Source organism: Pseudorasbora parva, chromosome 7 (genome assembly GCF_024679245.1).
Source record: "Pseudorasbora parva isolate DD20220531a chromosome 7, ASM2467924v1, whole genome shotgun sequence".
Classification (NCBI taxonomy): domain Eukaryota; kingdom Metazoa; phylum Chordata; class Actinopteri; order Cypriniformes; family Gobionidae; genus Pseudorasbora; species Pseudorasbora parva.
This window is the reverse complement of record NC_090178.1, coordinates 29,171,414-29,189,880: the sequence shown is the minus strand read 5'-3', so window position 1 is coordinate 29,189,880 and position 18,467 is coordinate 29,171,414. Positions and strand designations below refer to the sequence as shown.

At 42.9% G+C, this 18,467-nt stretch overlaps 1 protein-coding gene and 1 pseudogene across 3 annotated transcripts; one reads left to right on the top strand and one right to left on the bottom strand.

Annotated features, from left to right (window-relative positions):
• Positions 1 to 18,467, top strand: part of LOC137083218 (uncharacterized) — a 34,797-nt pseudogene that overhangs the window by 14,191 nt on the left and 2,139 nt on the right.
• On the bottom strand, positions 224 to 15,256 carry LOC137083778 (uncharacterized). Of its 3 annotated transcripts, none has more exons than XM_067449717.1 (3): positions 15,192 to 15,256; positions 2,965 to 2,989; positions 224 to 2,743 (listed from the first exon to the last, which is right to left on the bottom strand). In XM_067449717.1, exon 3 carries the CDS (start codon positions 2,728 to 2,730, stop codon positions 661 to 663), a length of 2,070 nt encoding a protein of 689 aa, XP_067305818.1. In that variant the 5' UTR covers positions 2,731 to 2,743; positions 2,965 to 2,989; positions 15,192 to 15,256; the 3' UTR covers positions 224 to 660. The 3 variants fall into 3 exon arrangements, with proteins under 3 accessions (XP_067305818.1, XP_067305819.1, XP_067305820.1); XM_067449718.1 differs by having other exon boundaries at positions 2,956 to 2,989; positions 15,192 to 15,233; XM_067449719.1 differs by lacking the exon at positions 15,192 to 15,256 and having other exon boundaries at positions 2,965 to 3,069.

Below are 18,467 nucleotides of genomic sequence, written 5' to 3'. Positions count from 1 at the left end.
AGTGAGATTTAAAAAAGTAACCTTCTAACTTCTTCACTACAAAGTTCAAAAAGTTGGTTTAGAAAAGGGAAAGAATTACAGGGATATACAACAGAGCAACCGTAGAGTAGTAGGCTAGTAATGTTTATTTTTACTAAGGAGGTGTTTCGTAAAACAATGCATTAATATGTAATTAACAGTAATCTTCATTTAAGGACAAATTTATCATACACAGGCAGCAACAATTATACACTAAATAATTAGAAAGGAAACAAAAACATTCCAGATAATTTTCTTCTAAATAAGTTTAAAAGAAAATATTTTTTTTTAATTAAAAGCACATATTTCCTTTCACTTCCACTTTTCATTAAATATCAGGCAATCATGCATAAATATGTTTTTAGTAAGAATCACTAGCAAGCTAGTTATGAGGTTCTTATGATATGATATTATGATGACATTTTAATTTAAACACATAAAACAATGCAAACCCAACTCAGCTTTTTAAATCTTGTCTAAGTCATGCTAGTCTGATTTGAATTGACAGAGTGTTTAAATTTTCAGTATCAATGTAAATGGAGATAAATTGAGCTGTCGTGACTATTACATGTTACTTGACAGAAAAAGCTTAAATCTTAACTATCTTGTACATAGCAAGCACAATTCCTATTTGGTAGATTCTCAGTAGTATGATGCTTCTTCCTCCTCACTGAATCCGGCTTGAACAGCCTCTTGAATACTCTTAATTTGCTCTGGAGGAGCAGCAGGCAGAATGGCAAGCAACTCTCGATCGATTTTTTCTAGTCTTTCAGTGCTCTTTTTGTCAAACTCCTCTTTATTCTTCAGGACAAGCATTAAGATGCCTTTTTGTGCCTCATCACAGGAGTTCTGGAGCTGTTGTCGCTCATGCTCAAATTCTGGCTTACTTTTATCCATGGCCATCAGTTTGCCCAGTGAACTGACACGGTCCATCAGGTACTTGTTGGAAACATCAGTGTATGTTCCAGAGATCATATGGACCAGACTAGCAATGTTACAGGCTTGGAAGGCTTGAACATACAGCAGATCTTTTGAGAAGAGCTTTCCATTGTAGGAGAGGGCTTGTGTTTTCTCTGATGTTGAGACAAAGTTTGTAAGAGTTTTACTCAGGCTGGTTTTTACAATGTTGGAAACCATCTGAAAGAAGTGAACCATCTTCTCCCACTGCACCTTCACTCTCCCCATGGCATCCATTCCTTTGACCAGCATCTCTGTGGTAGTTTTGAAGTCAATCTCTTTCAGTTTACAATTTCTCATAGTGACCAGGATCTCAGTTAGTTCCTTCTGGTTCTTCTCTAGGTTCTCCATACACTTCTCATAGGTCTCTCTTGTCTTGTTCATCTGAGCTCGGGTCTGTTCTATGCTGAATCGTGCATTCTCTGTGGCCCTCTGTGAAGCACTTGTGTTCTCTGAACTGTTTTCATTTTTTTGCATCATTGGTGGTTTTGGAGAAATGGCTGGAGAATTTGTGATGGTTTTGCTTTTGCAATCAAAAACATGAGCTGACTTGACCAATTCCAAGACCTTGTGTATTATCTTCTTGCTTTTGTCATCGTCACATTTGCCATTCGGAGCATATTTTGCCAGCTGACTGCATATTCCCATGCCCTCTTTGCATAACTCTTTAGCTTTTTTATTTGCTGGGCAGTCAGGGATTTTCTCTAAATCTTCTCTGAGTCTTTTTAACTGTGTTGCCATGAAATCTGTTTTTGTACATTGGTTCTTCTGATCATACAGATTTGTCCAGGCAATCTCATCATCCTCACTATTCACATTCATTTGTTGCTTGATGTTCTCCACACAATTTAAAATTTCACCAGATTTACTATATGCGTTTATTTCAGCAACCACATCTCTTTCCTGAAAGTTGCTCCAAGTATCAGCAATCTTAATCGTTGCAGAACACATATTTCTCACTGGGTGAGAAATGACAGATATTAATCCAGTCATCAGGTCCGTAATGCTCTGTGTTATCCCACTAACAAGATCCATACCAGTCATGTCCCATCCAGTAGGGAGAGAATCCAGGGCTTTCTTGTAACTCTCATGAGCCTCATCCAGTTCCCTCTCCATGGCACTCATTGCCTTCTCAGTCCTTTTCTTGGTTTCTAGGGCTGACTTCTCCCTCAGTTTGCTCTCTTCTAGTTTCTTCTTTATTGCTTCCATCTCTTCCCCATAGAAGTGCTCTGCATTCACACACGCTTCTAGCAGCTCTTGGATGATACTGATGACATCAGTGAAGCGTTTTTCAGTTTTATCCGACAACTTCAGACATTCATCTGCAATGATTCTGATATTGTCTAACTGATCAGGAAGATGTGCTTTGACAACTTCATCATCACCTTTGAACAGAATCTTCACAGCTGTCTTCATGTAATCTGGAACTTGGGCAGTATGGAGGCGGATCTGATCCATGCTCTTATGGGCCTCATTAAATGCCCACCAACCAGAGTTACACACTTGCATGAGGCAAGCACGAAAGGAATCAGGGTATTTGATGAATTTGTATCCATCTTTAGGGGAATTTTTATTGATGGAAAAATCTGTTGAGGAGGAGATGAAAACCAGCTCTCCCAGGATGGCTATGGACAGAGGTGCTGGAGTCAGATACTCTTCCCAGTTGGCATAGGGCTGCATTATAAGTTTGGTTTGATTCCTCATGTCCTCAGCACTGGTAAGACTTTGAGTTGTCTTTGACATTTTGGAATCCATGACTTCTCTAATCCTATTCAAATCAAGGACAAATTTGTAAGGAAAGAAAGGATATAAATTGTACTTTTTTTTATTCCACAAATTGCAGCATTCATTAATGCATTTTTAATTAGAATTTATGATTGTTTTTTATTAGCTTGACGAAAACTAAAGGACAGTACCATAGAAGTGTGCTTTTTCAGCAAGAAGTTAACAACTGGTTAGTGGAGAGTAAAATAGCCTTACACAACTTACTGCAGTTAGCCTGTTTTCAGTTATCCTGAGGAGAAATCACATAACCACATTACATGAGTTCAAATATCTTATGACATCATCATATATTCATGTCATTCTCCTACCTACGCTGTTGACATAGTAAATAAAGTGCAGCGCTTCCGAGCTCCAAACTAAATGGTCTACTTTTATTTGTGTGTACACATAATAACAACAAAGGCCATGGTCTTAATTTCAAAAATGTATTTTGTTTAAACATTTTTTATTTCAAAAGCATTTCTAAATAAAGTTCCTATTTTCAAAGCCAAAATAAAGAAATTATAAAAAAAGCTAAATAAAATTCAAAATCAAGCAAATTCAAACATTTCCCTCTTTTAAATTCAATTAATGCTTGAATAACACGCCTATGTCTCCTTCCATTAATAATAATGGCTAGTGCTGTGGCTGGGATACACATAAACCTAGCAAAAAACATACATGGCATAATATTTGTAATGTTGCATGTTTAGAAATATGAAATAATGGAATCATTAAAGAGGTCATATAATGGTACATGCACTTTTACAAGCTGATTGAATGAAAATGGTGTTGGCAGTGCCTGTACACAACAATCCTATATAAAAATACAGCCAGTGTTTTTTTAAGTCTTCTTATATGTTTTCTCCTTTCTCAAATCGAGCCGTTCGACCGTGTGACGTCACACAGTTGGACGCCCCTCCCACGACTGTTGATAGACAAGCAGTGTTTCATCTCAGACCCGCCCTGAGTGAGCTCTGTCATCAGCACAGTCCGCCATTGTTGTACGCTGGAGCAGAATGGCTTCTAAGTGATTGTGGTGTTCTGTTCTTATATGGGGGTATTATTGTAGCTTTATTCCAAACAAAACTATTGTTATCCACAAATAACAATAGATGGGGGAATGTCATTATTTAGATTTTTTTTTTTGCGCACAAAAACAATTTTCATCGCATTATAAAATTATTGTACAGCCACTGTAGTGAGATGGACTTTGTATCGATGTTTTTAGTGCCTTTATAGGTCTTGTGAGTGGGAATGTACTGAATGCCAATGGAGGCCTTTCTGAAGCCTTTCTCAGCCATCAGCTTTCAACAAAAATATCTTCATTTGTGTTCTGAAGATGAACGAAGGTGTTACAGGTGTCCAACGACATGAGGGTGTGTAATTAATGAAATAATTTTCATTTTTGGGTGAACTAACCCTTAAGCTTAATTATGTAGATGGTTATAACGGTGTCTGTTACTGTAAAATTACAGTAACTGTAAAGACAGATCAAAGTGGCATTACATTAACCAACCATTCATAAACGTCCTGCTTATGCCTGGCTCACACTAATTTAGGCCGATTTATGCCCGATTTTCCCCTCCCGAGACTCGGAGAACAAATCTAGAGAGAGAGCAGGGACGTGCAGAGTTCTTCAGTGGCAGGGGCTCAAATGTAAAAAAGGGGCAATATGTAAAAATAAAAATTAAAAACAAGATTTAAAAAAATATATATGTAAAAAGAAAAAAAGAAAAACAGATCTATATATATATGCGCTCATCAAGCCTGCATTTATTTAATCAAATATACAGAAAAAAGCAGTAACCTAATATTGTGAAATATTCTTACATGATGTTCTTCACACCAGGTTATAAAAATATTAAGCAGCACAACTGTTTCAACTAAAGTCATTAAATCATCACTTTAGAATTATTTCTGAAGGATCATGTGACACTGAAGACTAGAGTAATGATGATAAATTCAGCTTTTGACCACATGGATAAATTATATTTTAAAGTATTAAAAAAGGAAACCATTATTTTAATTGCTGTTTTTGATCAAATAAATGCAGGCTCAATGAGCATAAGATACTTCTTTCATAATACTGCATAATTATCAAAAATGTTTTAGCATTAAATACACCTTCCCATACTAGTAATAAATCAGACGACGACAACAAAAACAAGTGAACAAAATTCACTTGTCCCCCTCAATATCTATGGTGGTTACGGCCCTGCAGTACAATACACACACAATACTTTGAACAAATCCAAAATAGTTAAAATGGTATAGTTTTTAATTATTACTTATTACTTTCATTAAAGCACTAAATTTGATATTGCATCAGAGGTCAGCTAGGCTGGGCTTGGTCCTTCTCCCCCATGCACATGAAATTGTGACTACAGAAAAATAAATATTCACCATTCTGCTTATAATAGCCGACTATATTTTATTTTATCAGAATTTACCATATTTAATCTAAACTTTAATCCACAATACATATTGTTGCATTTTTGTTGCAAATGTTTTCAGCCATGTCACTACTGATTTTGCACTTATCGGTCATAATAATATCTTTATATTTTATGTTTTTGTTTTTATGAAATAGGGTTGACGTCAGTGAAAATCTCAAAAAGATTAATAATAGATACAGTAAGACAGAAATACTGCATCCTGTTCACCGGTCATTTTCGTCAGCTGAAAACATGTTTGAAAATCTTATATTGACCCAAAGCGCTATCTGCTGTTCTGGTAGAGGAAGTTGCTCAACTGCATTTGTGAGAAAATCTCCTCCAACTGCATTTGTGAGAAAATTAAGCTGAGAGATTGTAATGACATGTAGACCTATGCATTTGTGTGGACTAGATTTGGCATTTGTTCAAAGGTTACATGCAATCTGTAGGATGGTTTCTATTTATTTGTGAAATATGTATGTGTAACGAGGTTCGTAGATGGGAAGGAAGGAGGCGGGAACCGGCGAACGCTCAACAAACATTTATTCAAAATAAATAAACAAAATGAAAGTAAAACCGCGGGCAGCCCCTCACGGACGACTGCCCACAAACACACACAAAATAATACGTGGGCAGCCCCTCACGGACGACTGCCCACAAACACATAATAACACAAAACCAAAACATAACATAAAATTCCAGGCCTGGTCCTCTCTCATCTTCCGCAGCTCTTGCTCCTCCTTATATGCTCCCGCCACATGGCCGCGAGACGAGACCGGTGTGCCACGCAGCTGGCACTCGTGAACGTAAATCACCGGCCCGCTCTCGCGGTCCCTCGCCCCGCTGCCTGTCACACCACAGTATGCGCACTCATTTATTTGCAAAACACAATAGATGTGGGCCTATTTGTTACTCCTCTGCGTTTTCGCTCAAACTGTTTGCTGTATTTGCACATCGCTTTCTGTTTATTTGCAAGTCGAGGTTTCCTTTGCAAAGCAGATCGTGTTTGTTTGCAAAATGCTGGATTTGTTTGTTTAATTATGGCACAAAATCATTCCATACACATGCACTGAAACGTCTCGGTTACGTATGTAACCCTCGTTCCCTGAGGAGGGAACGGAGACGTAACGTCAGTGACTGACGAATGGGGGTTTCGCCTAGACGCCAATCATCTTCGAGATCTTAGAAAACGCCCAATGGCAGTGCCAATGCCATGGGCATGCGAAATTTGCATGCGTAACTCCGTCTACCCACCTGGGTATATAAGGAAGTAGCTGGCATGAATCTCATTATGTTACCTGCTGAGGAGCCAAGACTGAACTCTCGGCCGTTCCAGCGGTACAGCGGAAGTGGCAGCGGGACGTTACGTCTCCGTTTCCTCCTCAGGCGTTTCCTCCGTTTCCTCCGAGACGTTCCCTTTCGTTCAGTCACTCCAACGTAACGTCAGTGACTGACGAATGGGGGTCCCAATGCAATAACGCCACTCGGCTGTCTTCCAGTGCCCTGCGCAAGCGTGAGAACCCTGATGCAAGTTAGGACGGTCAAAGGCCTCTACTTAATGCAGGAATACCAAGGTACACTGGGAGGCATATTCCAGGAGGAGATATGCGCCAAGATGCCTACCCGTAGGGAGGACTTAGGAATACACATATGACCCGGGGGGCTGCATACGGAAGATCACTGGGGTACCAGCCGCAGGTGGATTTTTAACCCCAGGGGGTGGCAAGGTTGCCAAGGGAAAACACCTGCTCAGGGAGGCTTACGGTGGAAATACACATGTGGGGGTCGCCGGAGGGGAACCATGCACATGGGGCACCTGGCCAGACACAAGTGTCTGGGCTAAGGGCAGACTTACTGGCGTCGGCGTCGTCAGTGCTGGAGGAGCTCAGGGCTCTCGGGGAGCTCACCTGAGAAGAATATCGCACTTATCCAGTCCGTGGAGTGGAATGGCGAGCAAGCGAAGACACCTGAGCCAATCCTTACCGGCCACTAGTAGAGGCGAGTACATAGTCGGATATCAGGCTCTGTCAGTGGAGCGCCATGTGCTAATGCCCAAGAGGAGGCCACACTCCGAGTGGAATGGGCCCTGACCCCAAGGGGACATGGACGTCCCTGCTGCTGGTAAGCCAAAACAATGGTGTCCACTACCCAGTGAGACAGCCTTTGCTTTGAGAGAGCCTTCCCTTTCAGCTTCCCACCATAACAGACAAAGAGCTGGTCTGAGGTCCTGAAACACTGCGTCCTGTCTACGTAAGCGCGAAGGGCGCGTACTGGACAGAGCAATGCCAAGGCTGAGTCTGCCTCTCCAAGGCAGCGCTTGCAGGTTCACCACCTGGTCTCTGAACGGAGTGGTGGGAACCTTGGGCACATATCCAGGCCGGGGTCTCAGGATCACGTGAGAGTCAGCCGGCCCGAATTTCAGGCACGTTTCGTCAACCGAAAATGCCTGCAGGTCCCCTACCCTCTTGATGGAGGCTGTCTTCATAGACAAGAACTTAACATCTACTGACCGCAAAGGCTCAAATGGGGCCCTCTGCAAAGCACTTAGAACTACTGAGAGGTCCCAAGAGGGTACGAGAAGAGCACGAGGAGGATGTAGTCTCCTCGCACCCCTCAGGAACCTGATGACCAGGTCGTGCTTACTTACCGTTTTCCTGTCCAAGAGGTCATGATAGGCGGCGATAGCGGCCACATAAACCTTCAGGGTGGATGGAGACAGCCTTCGATCCAACCCTTCTTGGAGGAAGAGAGCACAGACCCGATCGGGCACTTCCAGGGGTCTTCTTGGCGAGAAGAGCACCAATTGACGAAGAGGTTCCACTTAACACATAGGCCTGTCTCGTGGACTCGGCCCGAGCGGAAGTGATGGTAGCCACCACCGGAGGTGGTAGGGTACTCAAACCTGCCGCGTCCCTTCCAGGAGCCACACGTGGAGGTTCCAAAGATCGGGACGCGGGTGCCACAGGGTGCCCCGTCTCTGAGAGAGTAGATCCTGTCTCAGAGGAATCGGCCAGGGAGGGGCTGTCGCAAGGAGAGCTAGTTCTGGGAACCAGGTCCGGCCGTGCCAGTATGGGGCGACCAAGATGACCTGCTCCTTGTCCTCCCTGACCTTGCACAGAACACGTGCAAGAAGGCTCACTGGGGGAAACGCATACTTGCGTAGGCCCTGCGGCCAGCTGTGCGCCAGTGCATCCGTGCAGAGCGTGCCCTCGGTCAGGGAATAGTACAGGCTGCAATGGGACGAGTCGTGGGAGGCAAACAGATCTACCTGTGCGTCCCCGAACTGATCCCAGATCAGCTGGACCGACTGGGGATGGAGTCTCCACTCCCCAGGGATTGGCTGAACCCGTGAGAGCTCGTCGGCTGCACGGTTCAGGATCCCAGGGATATGGATAGCACGAAGGGACCTCAGGCGCTTCTGACTCCATAAAACGAGATGGTGGGCGAGTTAAGACATGCGGCGGGAGCGTAGACCGCCCTGGCGGTTGATGTACGCTACTACGGCTGTGTTGACCGTACATGTGTACATGTTGACCCTTCACCAACGCTAGGAAGCGGTGCAGGGCGAACCGTACTGCCATTAACTCGAGGCAATTGATATGCAGGCGGCTCTGGCTCTCTGACCAAGAGCCGGCAGCTGCATGTCCATTGCACATGGCACCCCAACCCGTGGTGGACACATCTGTAGACACAACAACATGCCGGGAAACTCGTTCTAAGGGCACACCTGCCCGTAGAAAGCTGAGGTTCGACCACTGGGTGAGTGTCTGTCTGCAGGCCCGAGTCACAGGGACCCAGAGCGTGCCAGACTGCCATGCCCATCTCGGGACTCGATCGCGAAGCCAGTGCCGAAGCGGTCTCATATGAAGCAATCCGAGCGGCGTCACCGCGGCTGCAGATGCCATATGCCCCAGGAGCCTCTGAAACAGTTTCAGTGGAACCGCACTCTTGCTCTCTATCTGCCTGAGGCAAGTCAGCAGTGACTGCGCGCGCGCGCACGCCGGTAAGCGACCCAGCGGGACAGTCCCGGCAGCTGTAGCCACGCTCCCAGGGAGTGTACCAACGGGGTCACGCGGAGCACCGGCGTACCCTCGGTGGGGCAAGCGGCTGTGCCCTGACAGAGGAGACCAGGGAAGGACTCGCGTTCCACTGGGGTCTGCTCTGAGAGGGGGCTGGCGACAGAGAGGGACGAGAGCGGCGTGGCCCGGGGGCGGCGCACACTGCCGTCACCGGTCTCTGGGTGCTCAGGGATGGGTTAATCAGTTCTTTCTTTACAAAGGGTGCTGCTGACCCGTGGGTCAACAGCTGGACAAAGGATTCTCCCCCGGCCCTCCACCGGGAGAAGGGGCGGACCTGCCACCGTCCCCTGAAAAGAACTGCCCATCCCAGAGCTGTCCGCGCCCGGAGCGCCGCTAGCCTAGTGTTCTGCAGGCTGCGGGGCTGGCGTGGACTGGGACGGCTTCCTGCAGCGCGCTCCGCGGCGTGGCCAGGGTGAGGCTGCTGCTGTGGCCACGCGGGAGGGGGTCGCAGGAGCTCGCCCTGGCGGCGAGGAGGCTGAGGCAACTGTGCCGGCGGCGCTTAGGTGCAGCAGCGGGCCGCCGGGGCAGAAGGCCTCAGTCTGCCTCTGGGGACGGCCAAGAACTGTTGGGCGCAGTCCTCGACCGTGCCGCCGATAAGGCCAGCCTGGGATATGGGCAAGCTGAGGAGGCGGGCTTACTCAGCTGTTAGGGGTTAACAGCTTATGACCCAGGAGTGAAGAAATGAAGACAGAGTCAGGATTCCAATTAAATAAAATAAAAATTTACATAAGAATAGTTTGCAGTTTCAAAAGCAGAAGCCAGCTTCAAGTCTCACAAGGAGTTCGTAGGCCGCGCTCCCTCTCTCACCGTCTCGTTGCCTCCGTCTCGTTGCCTATCGTACATACAATTGTCCCAACAGTTATACCATTTTCAAGGTCTTATCCATGTCATTACTGCGATGTGGATGGTTCTGATTGGCTCAGAGACAATGCACAGTCATGGTAAATTTCCACTCGAGTCAGTTAATCTGATGCACGTTTCCACTGACATGTCACTTGTTGATGCTTTCACCCAGAATTAGGCCCGTAGTGACCTTCCAGATCTGGAGCAGACGCCAGCTTGCCCAGAACAACAAGTCCACCCATCTCTTAGGGTGCCCATTGAACACCATTCTGATCTGTAACAGAATATTGCGCAAATACACAGATACACAGTCTCTCCAAGGTTGGAGCTGATTAAGCTCCAGTTCTAACTAGTTCTTACCAAATAATACTGATAACATGTGCTTTCTTTTAGTGAGAGGGACACACAAAAGTACAGGCAATATTCATCTTGACTTTTTATTGTTTCAGTAAAAGGAAATATAAAAGGAATAAAACATAATAAATTAAATTAAAAACAAATCCATATTTCATATCTGGAAGCCGGGCTAAGTGAGCAAACGCTGTTACTGCACTCCTGACATGTTAGGGGTGTGTGATACCTCAAATCCAAACACATAACCTTGTTGCCAGTGTTTAGTGACACATCACACATCTCTAGGCCAGACCCTCAGTTACTCCTCAGAGACCAAATACACACTTTAGAAAACAAGAAACAAAGCAAAATCATAACTGGATAGAATCATTATAATAATATAGTAATATAGGATAAATATTGATTAAAGTTTTGATTATGAAGTTAATTAGGATATAAATATATACAGGTATATTGAAGCGGCAGTGGATTTCAAAATCCCCCCCCCCCCCTTCACGGCCTTCCCACATCGACCAAGTAAGGCCAATTGTCTTTCCCAGACCACAGCTGTGGACATCTCCTGACCCAGGGGGCGTGTGGTCACCTACGCCACGCTGGGCGGGATCGGTGGCGGCACGCAGTTAGTAAGCCCTGGATCAGCTCTGTCCTCGTGCATACGCATCGGGGCGGCAGCTTACCCCATAGCACTGCTGGACTACGCCACCGAAGTAGACGAGCTAACAGGCTTGGGAGGGCGCTAAGGATAGCCTCACCGCGTCAGGTCAAAGCACTCAGTGGACACCGTAGTGCGCAACAGAGCACCTGACTGAGGGGGAGGGACCCCAGTGTACCCTTAGGCCGTGACCCCTCGAGGGCAGAGAAGGCGGAGGAGGCCACCGAACGGTCGCGGGAAGACCCGGAGATCTCCCGGACCGCGTGGACTCCTCATGTATCTCAGGAGCGAAATGGCATTGGGGGCGGGGCCCGCAGCTGTTGGGTGCCACCCCCAAAAACCAATCGCCCAACCGCGAGCACTCGTGACAGGGTGGAGATTCACACCAGCCCGAGGCTCGCGGCTGCCCGAGATAACATGGCTGTCAACTCTAGGTCAGATTCTACAGTGCTACCACACCCGGAGGCGGAGCATAGCCGAATCGTCATCCCCAAAGGACTCCAGCCCACCTTGAGATGCGGCAATCGACCTCTCGCCGCTATCTGGAGTATGAACGAAACGAACAGGGCGTCAGCAGACGGTCCCGCTGCTTCAGTCCAACACTCGCTGGAAGTGATGTGCAAGAGGGCGGGAGTGGCCCGAGGAATGATCGTCGGGGTTCTTAATACCACAGCACCGCCCTCAGGTCACCCTGCCCACCAGCCAAAGTACCACCTCTCTCGGAGATGGTAGATCGGGGTGTGGCAGAGGGGACTCTCTCTCTTTACAGAGATCATTGAGTCTTGACCACAACATCGCGATGGTCATGTTCCCGCAGAGGGAACACAGCACATCCACAAACACTGTCCGAACGTGCCGGGCCCAAACACGTCGAGCAGTGAATGCGTCCCAAAGACAGCAACAGATATCGACCGCACCCGGAAGTGCGCGGGCAAACCGTCTTGAAAAAGACGTGCCACACGCAAGCTCTTTTTGTGAGAGGAAGCTCTGCAGAGTGTCGAAGCGCCCAAGGAAAACACACACAGCTGTTGCAGATCACTGCACAGATCAGCAGGCAGGCAATGTGAGATCGCTGGAACGCGCCGAACACCAACACCCTGGAGAACCGCTCGTCTCGAAGACTGAAGAGAGGACTTCAGAATTCAGGCTTGCAGGAGTGAAGAGATGCTCTTGGCTCCGAAGCAGAAACATAATGCGATTCATGCCAACTACTTCCTTATACACTGTAAAAAATTTCTAGTGCTTTCAACTAATTATTATTTAGTAACTAGTTCCACAGATATTTTATGTTCACTCAATTTCGTTCTAGAAATTGTTACCTCAATTAATATTTTTTAATTGGCTCAAACTTGACTTCAACATTAAAATGTACGTTTGCTCAATTATTTTTAAAGTTAATTGAATTAATAATTTTTAGTTGGCTCAAACTTGACTTCAACTTTAAAATGTACGTTTACTCAACCCTTTTTTATAATTAATTCAACTAAAACGATTTAATTAGGGGTTTCATTTTTAAATGGTTTTAATTCTTACTAGAAATTGCAGTGGTGGAACTAGTTACATGTTATAGTGAGGATAAAAACAAATTAAAGCACATTGTATCATCTGCATTTATAAAATTTGGCATACAAACAATACATTTTCATAAGAATTAATTTCAAATTTCTTTAAATATTAAAAAAATGACCAAAGCCCTTGTCACTTTTCTTTAATGTCTTTAATGCACCTTTAGTTTTGAAAATACACACACAGTCAAAGTAGATTCAGTGGAGCATTCTTGCTACTTGTCAGTGTTTCAGCTGGAAAAGGGATAGTTCACCAAAAATGAAAATTCTGTCCTCATTTATTCGCCCTCATGTTGTTCATATATACTGTATAATTTTCTTTGTTCTGCTGAACACAAAATAAGATATTTGGAAGAATGTTTGTAACCAAGCAGATGGAGCAACCATTTACTACCATAGTATTTTCCCCCCTGCTATGGTAGTGAATGGTTGCTCCATCTGCTTGGTTACAAACATTCTTCCAAATATCTTATTTTGTGTTCAGCAGAACAAAGAAACTCATACAGGTTTGTAATAACATGAGGGTAAATGACAGAATGTTCATTTTTGGGTTAACTATCCCTTTAAGAAGAACTGACTGGCTTGGATGAGAAACGACAAAGCATCAATGGATATCTTGGTCACACCCTGTTGGAGAAAGAAAGAGAAAAATTAATAATAAAAAAAAAAAAAAAAAAAAAAAAATTATATATATATATATATATATATATATATATATATATATATATATATATATATATATTCTTTATACATTTTATCAATATTAAGAATTTACTTGCATGTGTGACTAAACTAAAGTTTAGAATTCGTCCCACTTGAGAGGACGATGAAATGAGCGCCATTATCATATTCATGGTTATGTTGTTCCCTTAACTTTACGGGACAATTTCAAAAGTTGGAACGCGAAAAAAATCAACACAACCACGTAACCCTAAATAGCGTACATTATTTGGCCTACATTAAGTTACACGTTTGACATGTTTCAGTAAATTTGCACGTATAAAAAAATCCACAGCACCTTGGCCTAATGAGAGAAAGTTTGTCTGACACAAAAATTGCACACAACACGCTGAGATTAAATCTAAAATACATTATATAGTATTATAGTTTAAAACAAAATTATGTATTATTACTTAAACATGGTTAAAGACCACATTAACGTAACGTAAATCATTTATTCGATGAGGAGTGAACTTGACGCAGACATCACTTAGGCCTAAATAATCCCTATTTCCCTTGGATATATTTACTTCTCACTTCACTTCTAACGTTAAATATCCACACAAGCCTAATATGTTCGACATATTTGTCTGCAATTTAATCATTAACACTTACCTGACGCGTGAACTGCATCCTCAAAATTGCTGCTGCTGCCTCTCGGTGAAACCATAGACTGTAAAAAAATGGGTGAAACTCGCGAAGTCCTTTGATCTGTATCCTTCCGCGGATCAAACTACTCCAGAGATGCTTCCGCGAAATCAAACGAGCAATACAGATCCTTTCGCGTAGTCAAACAAGCTCTTGTACGTATTCATTAAAATTGGGCAGATTAAATGCCACAATTAACTACATATGTTCATGAATTATATATGTATATTAAATATGTAATATGTAAGTGTTGTAGGATCCATCTTCTCATTATAATGCAGATAGGGCCTACCATCATAAACAAGACATCGAAAATACATCTAATTTCACAAATATTGTTCTGATATAGGCTATTTTATCAAATGTTTCTAACAGCCCATTTCAACAGCACAAACAAAAATCTATTTATCATATTAAAATATTGTGTTGGCCATATAGCCTAGGCCTACTTTTATAAAATGTTGACTGGATTCGCGTTTTTTAGTCCAGTCAACATTTGCCATTCTAAATGTTAACTGGATTTGAAAATATCAATTCATTTAATGTTTTTCAAATATATTTCTGCAGACTTAATATAATTAGTCTAACTAAGCACAAGTAAGAAAATTAGTTCAACATATATTTTTTTGCTCTTCCAACATTTTATTAATTGGAGTTTTTAGAGTGTATACCCAGGTGGGTAGGCGGAGTTACGCATGCAAATTTCGCATGCCCATCGCATTGGCACTGCCATTGGGCGTTTTCTAAGATCTCGAAGATGATTGGCTTCTAGGCGAAACCCCCATTCGTCAGTCACTGACGTTACGTTGGAGTGACTGAACGAAAGGAAATGTTCTTTTCTCGCATTTTAGGCCTACTATAAATAGCCACCCACATACTTTATTCCGACGGCCATGCGATCCCCTTTTTTTAAAGAATGCATTAAAAATGTAGGCCTAGTTGTTATTAGAATAACTTTAAATAGCGCAGATGCGCATTTACAAAGTTTTGGTCTCAATTCTTTGTCCTTGCGTTAGGCTATTTAATTTTTTTTAACTAGCCCAAGGTTAGCTATAATTATTTGAATAATGATAACAAGTTTTGAATAACAACGCATGCACTTCAGTTTAATTGCTCTGGGTAAAATAACCTAGTTGCCTTAGCCTAACGTTACCTGTCGAATTGCCAGATGCTTCAAAGGTCCGTTAACGGTCTGGTGCCTGGTGGAATGGATGAAAGCGCGAATCTTTATAGGCTGGTCAACATGGAAAAAAATCCCCAAGTTTCCCCCAAATGCTTTGCTACTTTTGCTTTCACACCGATTACCGACCACCTCCCAACCAGGGTCACTTGTTTAGCCAGGGAAAACTGGGGGATTTCTGTGATAGGGATTTCTGTGATTGCAGTTTCAGTTTCGGATTTATGCTATAGCCAAGCCTACGTTGAGTTCACATCTAAATCAGCCTCGAAAAACGTTATAATTAGTGGAACAATTATTGCGTTTTATCACTTAAACGCCTTATTAATGCTGGGTACTATGGTAAAATATAGGCAATGTTAAAAAAAATATAAAGAATGGAAGATGAGTTAGTTTCAGTCGATTAGAAATAGTTCATAGAAATAGAATGGCAGCTAATGGAGCCTCTCCAACTGTCAAAATTTGAATTATGACAAAGACACACACACTCTGAGATCCCCCCCCCCCCCCTCTCACTCTCTCTCACACACGCGCGCGCGCACACACACACACACACACACACACACACACACACACACACACACACACACACACACACACACACAGACTCCTAGATAGATGTTTTGTAATGTCTTCTTAGTTTGATTAGTTTAAAGTTTTAAATAATAGTTTAAGTACAATATCAGTAAGTTGGCTCTTCCAAGCCAAGCCAAGCCAAGGGCACCTACACTTAAATTGATACCTCTAATAGGGGGAAAAAATATGTGTATATATATATATATATATTATATATATATATATATATATATATATATATATATATATATATATATATATATATATATATATTCCACATTTGAGGGTTCCTTTCATGCCAACTGCTATTTTACTTGATTATAGTTATAGGTGTGGTTTACATTTTTGTCAGTCATATTTTGCAGCGCATAATAAATTACTCTTTAATTTACCATGCCAAACTGCTGCTTAGAATACCAAGTGTAATATTACAGCTTTGTGATTGGAGTAACAGTTCAGTTTATACCATGGTCTATAAGGGGAGATTCACAGCTATGTTCAATACACTCCTAGCAATTTTTTCCCGTCTTTTTCCGAATAACTATGTTTACAAACTCCAATGAGCAAGTCAAAGGTGACACTGGCAAAGAAAATCCTTGTAGATGTTATCCCTTGGGGGGATAGTTCTGGCGTTTTTCACAATATAAAAGCCTCTACACAATACCAGTCTAAAATAAAGATTTTTAATTAGCTCCATTAAAACAAAAATATATAACATTTGTAATGGACAAGGTGCATGACAGTTGGTTTAGACTGCCAGATGGGACACAGGTGTGGAGATGATGGTGAGCCAGAGGTAGATCTGTTGATCTCAGGATGAACCATATCCTGGTGTTTGGTGAAGAAAAGAAAAATATTTTAGAGCATTAAAAAATATATATATTTCCATTCAATAGCACAATGCAATCAACGCAAATTTGATTCCCTTTCAGTCGGTCACGTTCGACGTACATTGGACTTAGACCGACAAATTGGGATCTGATTTAGAGACCAATCCTACTTTGAGTGTGTAAAACCGAGCCAATGAAATTTGGCATGCGATCCACGCATTCCACGCTCCACCCCGCAGTCTCCATGTCTGGGCCACATGTGGGTATTATCTGGCACATATGTCCCAGATATGGCATGGCTGAACAGATATGGGCCAGAATGCCATAACTTAAAAATCGGCTGGAAATGTTTTCTTGGTTCACATCTCATTTTGAGGTATATGGCCCAGATAACAATGTACACATGAGGGCCATATGTGTTTGAGCTATGGCACAAAGTGAGAAAGGCTGACTTGTGGTAAACCTTTGGTTTATATATGGAAAAACACAGGACACCTGAAATCAAGCGACATCTGAGGTTTCACACCTCAGGTGCTTGCATCTCATTAGTGGAATGAATCTGACTGATACGGCAGCATTTTCTCATCTGCTCTCATGAGTTTTCGGTCACGCATATCTTCCAAGAAGTCCTCGCTGCAGCCTGTAGCACGATGACGTAGCTGGATCAGATCCAACACGTACTGGACGCGCATGCGCAGTGGTTTCATTCACAATTTGATGACGTCACATACGTATGCGCAGTAGAGTTCTGGGGATATGCGCGCAGTTGAGAGTTTTGGTGAACTGGATAAATAAATGCCCAAACCGCTCGCACAAAAATAATGATTAACATGCTCACGGCATCAGGACACACATTTTGCATTTTCCCATGAATGTGTAGGCTACTGGTATTTTAATTTTTTTACAGATCGTGTTGCATTGTACCTTGAGGATTAAAATTACAGAGACAATTACTTCACTCATTTTTGCTTCCACTTAACAGCATATATGACCAGAAGAATATATTGATATTTTAACTATTTTGCATGAATGTAGAGAGAAACTAGGATAACTTAAAGGGGGGGTGAAACACTCAGTTTCAGTCAATCTCATGTCAATCTTGAGTACCTATAGAGTAGTATTGCATCCTTCATATTTCCGAAAAGTCTTTAGTTTTATTATATTGGGGATCCAAGTCTTTAACAGTGTAAAAAGCTCAGTATGCATGAAACAGCATTTCACCCCCCCCCCCCCCCCCTTAACCTATTGCCATATTACTGTACCTGTATAAAATATTATATCTATACTGCTTTTTTTCCCCCCCTCTCTTATTGTTTGAATGGTGTGTTATTTATATTTTCTCTTTCCATCTTCACACTTGCAGTGTAATGGATCGGCAGGCAATGGAGGCAGTTTCTGGGACTCTACATGAGGGAATCATCTCACTCTGTCACATCTGCAAATCCATTTTGGATGCAAACGTAGATCCCAACACTGACACGTGCTCCAATTACAAACAAATCAGGGAACATATAGAGCACGCTGAGCAGTGCCTGACGGAATCAGAGAAAATGATTAACGAAAAACTAAAATGTTTAGATGAACACATGGAGCAGCTTACTAAAGACAAAGAAAATTTTGAGCAACAGAACAAAGAGAAACGCATGTGTGAGGACAGAGATGGAGGGGATCTTATGCAAGTAAAAGTTTATTAAAATAAACAGCGAGAAAGAGAGAGAAAGAGTCAAAATCCACAACGAGTCTCAGGAACTCAGATGTTGATGCACAGTCCAGAACGGTGAGGAGCACCATAATTGCCCAAACGGATCTTGTCTAAAAACGAGACACACCAAAGAGCAGAGGAAAA